A 12,543-nucleotide genomic window follows, 5' to 3' on the forward strand; every position below is an offset into this window, starting at 1 on the left:
AGTCATTCTGCTATACACCGCCATTGAAAGTGGCTCGACGGAAAAAGTTTTCGTTATTTATTAATTATTATATACTTGATATGTGTAGAAAAATGTACGTATTGTAGATATTTTTTGTGTCATTTTTTCTTTAGTGATATCTAATTGTAACATAATATGACGATTCAAAAACCTTTCAAATGTAAATATATATTTATTGAGATTGAAAACTGTAATATCAATATTTTTGTCTATTTTACATTATGTTCGTGTACTTAAATAGTATGTAAGCTTATGTACCTGCATTCTGCATCGAATTTGCTTTCCTCTGAATATTTTACTTATTTTAACAATCCTATTACTTTTAATGTATTTTTCATACAGACACTTTTTAGTACTACAAAACTGTATCACCTAAAACTAAAGAATAAAACACAGCATTATTCACATCAATTTATTTCTTAGTCCCAACTATCACTTTCCTTAAAAGCCGACACACATTGAGTCTTACTTTCACTGTCAAATCTTTCTATCACTGTTTCTTTCCTTTTCTCTGTATCCTGTAAATCTTTTTCTTTCTTCTCATTGCGCTTTTCTTTTACCTTTTCTTTTGCCTTTTCCTTTTCGTTTTCCGAAGTTTTCCGCCGACCGTTGGTTCTTACTTCTGGCTTTTTGGAAATTTCGGAATCCGCTCGAGTGTGCTCTGGTTTCTTTGGAGGCGGTTCCGCCTCTTCAACCTGTAATGAGGCAATATTTGTTATCTATCCTTTTTCATTATACTTATGATGAGAACTTGATCATACTCTATCATGTTTATTAATTATTATGAACACAGGATTTTGATCTCAAACTTTATAATTGTTGATGTTAAAAAATTAAATTTTTTGTTTTCTTTTTAATAAAACTTGTTTTTATTATTGGGCTTGTAGTAAATTAGAAAAATTATCATATTAACGATAGTGTGTGTTTGTAAGTAAATATATTATATGACAATAACATATTTGCGGAATTTGAGTTGCAATTTCACCAAAATTTAGATAGGGGTTGATAAAATATAACAAAAAATTTGGACAAAAATAAAAATAATTTTGAAAATCAGATTATTTTGGTCTTTATAGATCAAATATTATTAAGGTAATATTATATGCCAATTGTTGGGAAATTTCGAAAAACAGTCTATTCGTATAGACCGGAATACTTACCAGCAAATCAGTTTCCAACTAAGTCTAAATAATAACAAAAGAAAAAAATACTTACTATACCTATTTAAATAGTTATATTTTTAAGGATTTGGATAAACAAAATTGAGGCATTTTCTTCTACGGGTGTCCCACTATCGGTATACTAAGCGCCTAGGAGACTTGTACTTTTGCATACACTGATCACGTAAAAAATACTTAAACAACAAAATTCCGTCAAAAATTGTTTGCTAAATTTTTCCTTAAAATCCATGTTTTCTTCTCTAGCTTCGCGCAGCCGGCATATACCGCTTCGCTAATGTGAGCATTTTATCTATGAAAAATTAATCTTACACGATAGCTCATGTGCGGGTGGCAAAGTTGGGCCGGTTGCTTGTTAGGGGTGTTCACATACAGTTTTAAGAATTCATATACATATTTGAAAAAATGCATCTGGAATTTTATAAGTATTTTTTAACCTCCTTTTAGCTTAGTATACCGACGGTAGCACACCCTGTATATAAGAAAAATGAAAAGAATAATATAATGCAAAGAATTTAAACAAGGTATTCATCATTATTTATAGGTAAGTTCAAAAATATACTTTGAGAAATGTCAGAAAAAGCGTAAAATATATTATTGGGATGTATATAACTAAAGTCCGGTCGCGGAGCAGGAAGAATTTCGTACAATGACCTCTTTACCTACTGACAGTGGTCACAAACATTTTTGAATGAAGTGCAGTTTACATGAAATATTTGGAGGAGAAAATGTTTTTTACTAACTTATTAAATAAATGTCCTTTATTCATTTACAATACTTATTAGTTAGTTACATTTTAACTTTTTCAATAACCACGATATATTGTATAAAAAAAAGTGTGCGTGTACACACATAAGAAGTGAAACTTCTTTATAACCTTATTTTTCAAAAAATAATTAACTATATACAATATTACAGAAATACGTAAGTCTAACACGCGATTTCGACTTAGGCGGATTTTGATTGGACATAAAGAGTTTGAGGTTTATTCTTATAAATTTTGAACTCACAAAATCATAATTGAACACCTGAAACCAATCAAGCAAACACAAACCTTACGCTCTCAGGTTAAAGGTTTACAATCCCTAAGGACGGCGGTCATTGCACCTGTGCGAGCAAGACACATTATCTTTACGCGGGGGTGACAGTGACAGGTAATAACAGGTTAATGTACGAAATTCTTCCTGCTCCGCGACCGGACTTTACCAGAAAAATTATATATGTATAGCATTTGAGTATTATGTATCTATGTTATAGTCCAAAGCTAAAAATAGCTAGCGTAGAATTTACAGTACAATATACCAAAAACTCTAGTAAAACAGAACTGAAAACTTACGTTAGAGCGGCCGTACACGGGCAGCTCGAGCAGTTAACGGCTGAGCGACGTAAACGGACGGCTCGAGCGGTCGCTACCAACCGCGCAGTTGACTGCTTGAAGCGGTCGCGACGGCTCGAGCAGTCCGTGTACGTCAGTGATTGATTGTCCATAGTTAATCGCGCGATCGCGGTTTCAAGCCGTCGGTCTCAACTGCTTGAAGGTCCGTGTACGGCCGCCCTACATAACCTCTATCTTTCTTTCTTTCTATCTTTCTTACCTGAAACACGCCTGAAGAAGTGCGTTTGCGAGTGGTCGCCGGCTGCTTTGTCGGCGAGTTGAAACTGCTGGAGCGAGTTCGCTTTACCGGCGACTCTGTGGCTTGAGACGAGTCTCCTGAATATGGGAATTTATCTTGATTGATATATTCAATATTCAAAAAGATATATAATATGTTTGTAAGTGTATATTTACATCAAACGAACATAGAACTAGAGCTAGAACAAGAGCATTATTTCGTGATCTTTTAGTGTAAACAAAAACGTATTCAGTGTTGTTCAGTATAAGAACATTGCATAGAATCTTTTCAAACACACTAATAACACCGAAATAATGCTCTACGACTGTTTACAATAAAATAATTTAACATAGTTGGAATAGAATGAACTTTCGCTCGTTCGATTTAAATACACCGTGAAAGAGTTATAAATGTTCGGGAATCTGTCATAACTAAGTTGTGACATCGTATTTTGTATCACAATTTTAATTTCGCCTACTGCGGGCATTCCTGCAACCCTCGTAGGTATAGACTTGAGGGTGGTATCTTCACATTTTTTATATCTTTATAGAGCTTTAGCTAACCTTTTTTTGACATGCTTTTAAATTAAAATGATCATCGACTTGTGAGTTATAATCTTTGAGTATTTTGAAAAATTTACATATTTTGGAGACGTCTTCAAATTTAATAAATGATTTAATGTGAGATGATTGGTTCGTTTTTATTTTTCACATCAAAAGCCCATCTAATTATCAGCGGGAATCGAACAAAAAACCGTCTAATTTAGTCTAATTATGAAAACGCTTACGCATGTGTCGTTAGAAAATTGATAAACACTATAATTATCCTTTCAATACAATTAAACTAGTACAACAACAATAGTTTTTATATCATGGAGGAAGTTGTACATCCAATTGCATTGTATGCATTCGTAACGTACTTAAATATTTACATTATACGTGTAATAATACATTATGATAACTAGGGACATTCAAAAAAAGGACACGGTGCAGATGCATGAATTAATGCATATTATAATAATCCTTATTACTAAAATAATTCACTTCCGTTAACCTTCGCGACCGCGTCTAGTATAATTAAAAAAGACTCGTAGAAAAAAGTATCTACCGATGTTTCAATCAACATACCTTGACTCTGCTGGGCGGCGTCAGGTGTGTTCCTGCAAAGAGACCAATTATTATTAATTAAAGCATTGCCGACAAAAAAGTAACATGCATACCAATTCGTTCGTTCCTTCGTCTGTGATCGGGAAAAAACCGACGTTGAGCCGTTTTATGACTTATTGGACACGTAACAATTACTTTGTTGGTAATTTTAGACATTTTTATTTAACGGCTCATTATTCTGTTGATGTGTTGAAGCGGTTTGCTGACGTGCGATTAACGCCCGCCGTGCGAGCTTTGTAGTTTATATACAACCGCTATAACATAGAGCATGCAAAAACAGAGCTTAAAAAGTTCAATGTTGCAGTCATTATTTTTAATACTGTCTTAAATTGGAGTTTGCTTTTTTGTCTGTATTATATGGTAAAATGTTTTATACTTTAATTTAATTTTAAACCTGTCAGAAATGAAAAATATAAGAAAAAATGATGATTCTTCCTCATATATATCCTATCATATATCCTATTTCGATTGATATTCTTCCTCATATAGGAGGCTTTAGGAGTTAGTTAAGACTCGCTGATCGGGTGAGTACAAAAAATAAACTAATCAAAATGAAAATTTAAATAAGAATAATAAACTTGTACAAATGAATACCTAAGTAGGACAATAAGATTGTCCTACTTAGGTATTAATCGCAGCGAAACTAGTATAAATATTTCATTTAACACTAGCGGTCCGCCCCGGCTTCGCCCATGGTACATATTTACGTTTTCTCTACATAAGAACCATCCTCGTACTTCAAGGAATATAATAAAAAAAGAATTATCGAAATCGGTTCAGCCGTTCTCAAGTTATGCGCTTACCAACACATTTTGGGATTCATTTTTATATTATAGACTAGCGGTCCGCCCCGGCTTCGCCCATGGTACATGTTTACGTTTTCTCTACATAAGAACCATCCTCGTACTTCAAGGAATATAATAAAAAAAGAATTATCGAAATCGGTTCAGCCGTTCTCAAGTTATGCGCTTATCAACACATTTTGGGATTCATTTTTATATTATATAGATTATTTTTAGAGAACCTACAGAGCATCGAGTTTCAAACTTTCAAAAGGGACACAACACATACAATGTTATATTCCAACCCATTAAAATTTCTATATAAGTCAGCCAAAAACAACAATTCCAATTTAGACGACATTATCTATGTAAATAATTAATTATATACTGAAATACCTTAAAGAGGGCTTTTTTCCCAGCCTTCTAACGGAGCTTTAATTAGCAAGAAAGGAGTGTAACGTTGGCTATTAATGTATTTTTCTAAAAACCGCTCAGTAAAAAGTATATAGAATGTGTTTAGAAAAAAAAATTACAATTATCTCAATTTTTACGGATTGGAATTTTAACGCTAAACGCGTGAATGTCCTCTATAACGGAATTCATTAATAAAATTAACTTTTTTCATACGCTAGAAGTTATTTCAAGTCGGTTTTAATTAATATCGATGTGTTTTAATTAACTGTCTTAATTATTGGTTGTATACAATACCTACATATTTTTTAAATATCCGACTCGGATGTAAGAATAAAGGGAAATGTGTATTTGTTTATTTTTGGGTTTTGAAGCTGTTAGCAGTTCGTAGAATAAAAAAACCTTTTTACAACAGTAAATAACACAGAACTCAGATCCTGAGAGGATAAACAAAATTAAGAACAATAAGCGCGACGCTTTTATGTTTTAAACGAGAAAATAATTAAACCTAAGCCGATGTAAGAACTTACAACATTTTTTTCTGTAAGGGAGTGAAACGTACCTTATAGTATCTGCAAGCACATCAAAACCAGAATACAGATTTTTCAGATCTCTCTAAGATATTGTAAAATATATTTTTTTTTTTAATATTGCGCTTCCATTCATTTTTAATCAATAAAAGAACCAACTTTGTCTACAACACCTTTTCAATTAAGAAATAATTCTTTTTTACGACCTGATTATAGAAACATTTCCTTTTTAAAAACTTGATCGAATATGGCTCATCTATCAAAAATGAATATTCAAATAAATATTATAGTGTTAAAAGTATTAGTAACTTCAATGATAATTAAAACCGACCAAGGAATATAATGAAGAATGTTACTAGGTATGCCAAATCCCTTGAAATTGTGTCTCAGTAAAGCCTGTATGTATACAAATACACTAGTTTTTGTCGTAGTCAAAAATACCAAGTAGTTTTGATTTTATACGCATTCAAAGTTTCGAAAAATATCGAGTCCCGCTAACAGTCACGTGACCGCTTGTGACGTCACGTCACAACGCACCGCGCGGCCGCGTCCCCGCGCGGTGTGTATAAAGCAAAATTACCAATCTTCTATTGGATGATACGTGTAATATTCAAGACCAAATCTAAAAAATAAAATATATATCAAACTAGATGATATGTTCAACGATTCTGTTTAATCAAAAACATAAAATATTAAAATTGACTCGATAAAAAAAATCACCAAGTTAGCTCTAATTTTCACACTTTTACGTTTTCTACTTGACATGGTAATACTTATTATGATTTTTTTTTCATAAACAATTATATTAAAACATTTGCAAGATATTTGTCAGATCATTTTGTGTAATTACTTTTAGTTTTGGTTTTATTTTTGGCGCTCTTTTTTTCTCGAGATAAACGTTTGGTTTTGTCACGATAAAAGTGGTTTATCGCAGATAAAACCAAAACTAAAAGTAATTACACAAAATGATCTGACAAATATCTTGCAAATGTTTTAATATAATTGTTTATGAAAAAAAAATCATAATAAGTATTACCATGTCAAGTAGAAAACGTAAAAGTGTGAAAATTAGAGCTAACTTGGTGATTTTTTTTTATCGAGTCAATTTTAATATTTTATGTTTTTGATTGAACAGAATCGTTGAACATATCATATAGTTTGATATATATTTTATTTTTTAGATTTGGTCTTGAATATTACACGTATCATCTAATTGATGATTGGTAATTTTGCTTTATACGCACCCTAGTATCAAGTCGGCAGCGCTGTAGTAGGTGTTATAGCTTGCGCAGTATTTTGATGGGTTTTCGTCCGCGAATTTCGTTAATAGTCCAATAATAGTAATTATTATTCGTTTAATAAAATAACAGTCATGCCAAAGTTTCATCTTTATTTAATAGTTTCTCAAAATATTCTATACGATTGCGTTTTTGCACTGCTGATCTCTGAGGTTTATCTTCATTTTCCTGTTGACATTTGAATTTGTGTGGAACTATACCCTGTTTTTGTTTAATTCTTCCCCCGACCAACTTATATTTTAGTATAGTTCTCCATATCATTCTCAACTTAAAACAAGAAAAAATCTTACTAGCCATCTACCTATACTTAGCCCATACGAGCAGAGCAGAAGCACAGTCTACCTATAGATTAAGACCCAATTTCACCAATATTTTCTAAATCAGACATTTATTAATCGAGCTTCAAATTAAACATTTATTTTAACATCGTTGTCAACTCTACAGGTCCCAAGAAGGAAATCTAACAGCCGATTATCAAATCGACCATTAACTGAGCGACTCACGAATCATTCATTCGTATTTTAAACCGCCCGAAACAAAATGTCATAGTTGACAATGCCATAGTTTCGCACGTTGGGGCTATTTGTTCTAGTTGTATAATAACTGTCATGTTTGGTAATTCGACTAAATTGAAATGTTCTAACACAGTATACAATTTAATAATCATGTAGAAACTTTTACGTTTGCTGGTTTATATGTCAAACGATTTGGTCGTTACCATGGTTACAAATGTTTGATGTTATTTGGAGATTGTTTTGTTGTGATTTTTCTTGTGTTATTTTAATTTTGAGTTGAATAAATACAATAATGTTGAAGAAAAATCGCGGTTCAATTTCACTTGGTCGAAGGTAAACTGGATCTGGTTGAAATTACGAAAAAAAATTCGGAGTCCGAAGGAAAGTGCGAGAGATCTCATACTAGAAGAGCAATTAAAACAAGAAAAATAAAGACAAAGCAGCAAGATACATTTAAAGTAAATTAATAGTAAATTATTGTTTGTAATAACCTAGTATCTAGTTGTTATAACCTATTTATTGAATGATGTTGATAGGTACAATCTAAGGGTACAATAAAAATGTTTTATAAAAACACAAGTTTTATTTATTTAGGTAACATGAAAAATTACATATTTCTATAACAATGTCACATTTAAATTAAATTAGGATCATCATCATCGTTAGCCCATATACTTTCTCACTGCTGGGACATGGGATTGGTAGTGCTAACTTAAACTTAAACACGGTAAGGGATCAGGTCATTATCCACCACGCTATCTTATGATATGTCGGTTTCCTCACAATGTTTTTCACCACTGAGCCATCACTGCACTGCACTACAATAAGCAGTTGGTCTGTAGGTGAAACTGATAGATTCCTAAAACAGAATTTAAAATTAAGATAAGTACATTTCATAATCATGAGGAGGCCTGAGCCTTACCTGAGTAGTGGTGAAGTTTACATTTTAAGTACCTATTGGTATTCAATACTAGATTTGACATGACTCACAGGATTATTATGGTTAAATTGAAAATAATACAGTATGTAGGAAGGAACCTTTTATGCACATAAATATAAATATTACCTCACGAGATAGTTTTACTTACAGATCCGACGGTTATTCGAGTTTATCTTCAATTAATTACAATACTTCCAAAACCGATTGTTTTGATAAACGAAATCTTGTACTAAAATCAACATCATCATATTCTTCGAAACAATGACGACGTCTTTATAAATTCTGGGCCGTCGCGGTCGCACTATATAATCCAAATTATACAAATCATCCAACACATCTTCATTTTCAAAAATAAAATAGTATGCAGAGTCCATCCATCTTGACAGCAAGAAAACTTCAAATCATTTTTTCTAATCGCTTGTTAAAAATTTAAAGAGCCTCTATGCCACGGGTTAAATATAATGCCGTGTTAAGGAAACTAATCCTCGATTAGGTCATGGTGGGACACTCCCTTACATTGATGTCCCGTTAAAAGAGTTAACAGCGTGTTAAACTAACTAACAGAGCTTGATGAAACTGGGCCTAAAACTTGTATAGAAAACAAAGGATAACGCAAAACAGCTGCAATGTTCTCTAAATATTATAAATTATAATATGTAGCTTACGTCCTTTGCAACTATAAAAAACAACTTATCCGGCGAATTGGTATTGGTAGTTGTATTTTTACATTTAGGAACAACACATGATTTTCTGGTATTTGGATTGGACATTTTTAAAAGTATTTAATTATAATTTCGACGGCGCGGGCGCGCGATCGCTAGCGGACTGAGTGAGCCAGATTGAGCGTGTTGTGGTGTGACGTCACACCATCACCGGGCGTTTACAACTTGTTTTACTTCTAAATTGGAAAATAATTGACGTATCGAAGTAATTTTTTCACTAGTATTATTTATTTTTGACAGAGAATATGGAGTGCTAATAATCAAAATTAGTGAACATTCTCCATTGAGGTGTGAAAAAGTGAAATTTATTCATGAATTCTACTCGAGCATATAAACTAAAATTAAAATTTCAAAAATTCCCCAATAAAAAACGTATCCGCATAATATATAGTTTTTTTAAGAACTAACAAGCATTATATTGTGTATATATTTGCAAATATAACAGTGGTATTATCGGAATTATTGTCATATGTACAACATAATTAATTTTTTAAAGTGAAGCAGCAAACGGTCGATATTTTCCTGGCTTGCATGATTGTCGAATCTTGGAACTAAAATTTCTAAAGGGACAAAACAGATTTTACTGATCATTTTGAGATAGTATTTTTTGTTGGTTTGATCTTTATCCACTATATCGATATGATACGATTACGATTTTCTCTCGACTTTTTCAACACACATAATTTTAGCTGCCCTACTTATCAATATTGTACTCAGTAACTCTACAATATCATCAATATCGTACTTTAAAGACGTATAATAATCCTGGGTTATCAACATTTGTCAAACAATGCTATATTTCTAGAACTTTCCGATAAAACCCTTTTAAGGATCTCTATAATCACGGAAGTCTCTAGTGTCATAATAAGACTTTTTTCTAATTCTATGTAATGTTCGTAACATTTAATTAATGGTTCCAGACAGACAGGTCCAAAAAGGTCAGTAACTGTTTTCAATTCCAATAAATAAACTGTACGTTCTAAAAAAAGAAATTAGCAATAGTCTTAATGAATAGCTTCATTGTGTAAAAGTCACACATCTAATTAATATACATACATTGTAAAAATCAATAAGTCAGCGTGGATCATTTCTCGGTAATAAATAGGTATGTCGCTAATGATAATGATCGTGGATGATAACTGTAAAAATTAGTGACTGTTTTGTTCAGAGAATCCTTAAGCTGAATACAGTCAGCGCGACGCGACAATTTAAAGCGTAGGTCATGTTATGAGAGAGCAAAGATGTCTCAAGATGGTCATACATTACAATCCTTTGTTAAATTATTTTTTGTGCAATTAAACCTCTTATTGCGAAGACATGAGTCTTAATTACGAAATATTTTTTTTAGGTTTTTGGTCTATTTATAACACTAATTATAATTTAAGGCGATTTATGCAATTTCTTTCAAAAAACGTAACCAAATTCTTTCATTCAAGTTCCAATTTCGTTAAAATTGTCTTATTGCCTCTCTTTCCTTGAGTTTATACGAAATGCCCCAAATTAAATTGAATATTATAAAATGTTTTAAACCAAGGATGTAAACAGAACGAGTTGGCAGTGGCAGGCGAGTGCTATGCCCGTCTGAAAGGTAATCATGGAGCTAAAATATGAAGAAATATGGCTGGGCTAGCACAATAATTGTGGTAGCGTATTGTTGGCCTGAAACCTCATCTGCGTCAAATAGTGAGAAGTTACAAAGTGCATACTGCATAATATAATTAACTTCTTTCTTATTGTGTGATACGTCCCTGATATTTTTAAATGTACAAGGAAAGAAAGTCTCACTTCACCTCCTCATCACTCCTCGTTTCACTCTAAAATCTAAATTAGCATTATACCTTCTTTTGTATTTTGTCATCGCATTTAATTGTTGTATTTTATACATAGTTAGAAATAACGTCAGATACATACAAATATTAAGACTTTGACTGAAGTTATTTCTTTTTTAATTATAGTTATTTTTCTGTGGCACTGGTCTATATGCAGCGTTGCTTTGTAGGCCTTACACACGCTATTAGTCTTACAAATGACCAATCATTTGTTTTAATTCTGTATTTTTAATTAATCTATGCCTGGCATTATTAAACAAAATATGTTTGTTTTGTATCACTAACGTTTCAAATTAATCTGTTATTCTTGTCACAATAAAAACCGTGGAACAATTAGAATACATTGTTACTTGTTTAATATAAGGAAATACATATAATTATGTAATAACGTAAATATGTACCACTGCCGTTTCGCTTTTTACTGCGGCATATGAACCTTGCGATAATTGTCCTCTAACATCGTTTTTGTATTTATCTGTCCACTCATAATTAACCGAACAAAACAAGTTAGATATAATGTTTAATTCGCCATTTTTTCTGTAAGACTTCACGTATGCAATATATGGGCCGGTGCGACAGTGTTGTAAACATTTATTCGATTTCATACGTTTGATAATTATTACCTCGTACGCAATTGTCAGATATGTATTAGCTAATGAGCAATATGCGGATGAGTGTACGAAAAAGGGGATAATTCATGCAATATTGTTGCAATGGGCGATTCGTTTGAATGTTATGGAATAAGACTTCCTTCATTACGGAACAGACGCGGAATAAGCATTATTATAATTCCACCATGGAGACGTTTTTCATACGTTCGTTTCGTCCGTTCGGTGTGACATTTGCTTACGTTAGACTTAAAAGATGCCTGCAAATTAATTAATTTGTAATTCATGATGACCATTCGCCGCGTGAACTTGTGGCTTGTTAGGTATATTTTATAGTTTCTTGTCCTCGTGTGCATACTAATGCTATATTATCGGTCAGTGACTTGCTTCTATGGGGGTATGTCATAACTCATAATCCTTATGGTGTTGTGGTCATCGACACAAATTTCAGCCAGTAATATATTCAGTGAGCATAAACAAACAGATTAAAATAATAGCACAGGGGTCGTTGAAACTAGAGAATCATGAAATGAATAATGATAATGATATCAAATTAAGGAAATTAACAAAGGCAGCAATGACAGCATAAAATAGAGACGGCAAATGGCAAGCAGCCCTTATTTTCTTCAGTGGTATATAATATGATGTAAATAGTAAGTTTCTAAAGCTAAATAGAAACTTACTAAAAATAATTATGGAAGTATACTTCCATCTTCTAGTCAATATTGTTATTTGCCTCGTCATGATTTAGATTTCCTTGAAGAATATATCGGTGGCTCACGTCTTTAACTTAGTTTAAGGTGTTTTATGGTCTCTCTCCCGTCCGTTTTATTTATAATTTAATTTTATAGAATAGTCTATAAACCGAAATTATATTTGTATTAACGATTAGTGTGACTGTAGACATAGATGCGTTAATTTTTAAGTTCA

General features: G+C 32.3%; 1 protein-coding gene across 2 annotated transcripts in view; it reads right to left on the minus strand.

Annotated features, from left to right (window-relative positions):
* Positions 1 to 415: 415 nt before the first annotated feature.
* Positions 416 to 12,543, minus strand: part of LOC149486344 (poly(A)-specific ribonuclease PARN-like) — a 37,811-nt gene continuing 25,683 nt past the window's right edge. Inside the window, exons 12-14 of one of the 2 annotated variants that reach the window (XM_089697716.1) lie at positions 3,940 to 3,971; positions 2,795 to 2,907; positions 416 to 716 (exon numbers count right to left, since the gene is read on the minus strand). In XM_089697716.1, coding sequence (XP_089553842.1) covers positions 441 to 716; positions 2,795 to 2,907; positions 3,940 to 3,971 — 421 coding nt within the window. In that variant the 3' untranslated portion in view covers positions 416 to 440. Of the gene's footprint in view, positions 717 to 2,794; positions 2,911 to 3,939; positions 3,972 to 12,543 lie in introns of both variants that reach the window. The other variant, XM_089697715.1, reaches the window with a different exon arrangement.

The sequence above is a fragment of the Colias philodice genome, chromosome 8, assembly GCF_061535455.1.
Source record: "Colias philodice isolate Cphi_HAF_F1 chromosome 8, ilColPhil1 Martin Lab GWU primary, whole genome shotgun sequence".
NCBI lineage: Eukaryota > Metazoa > Arthropoda > Insecta > Lepidoptera > Pieridae > Colias > Colias philodice.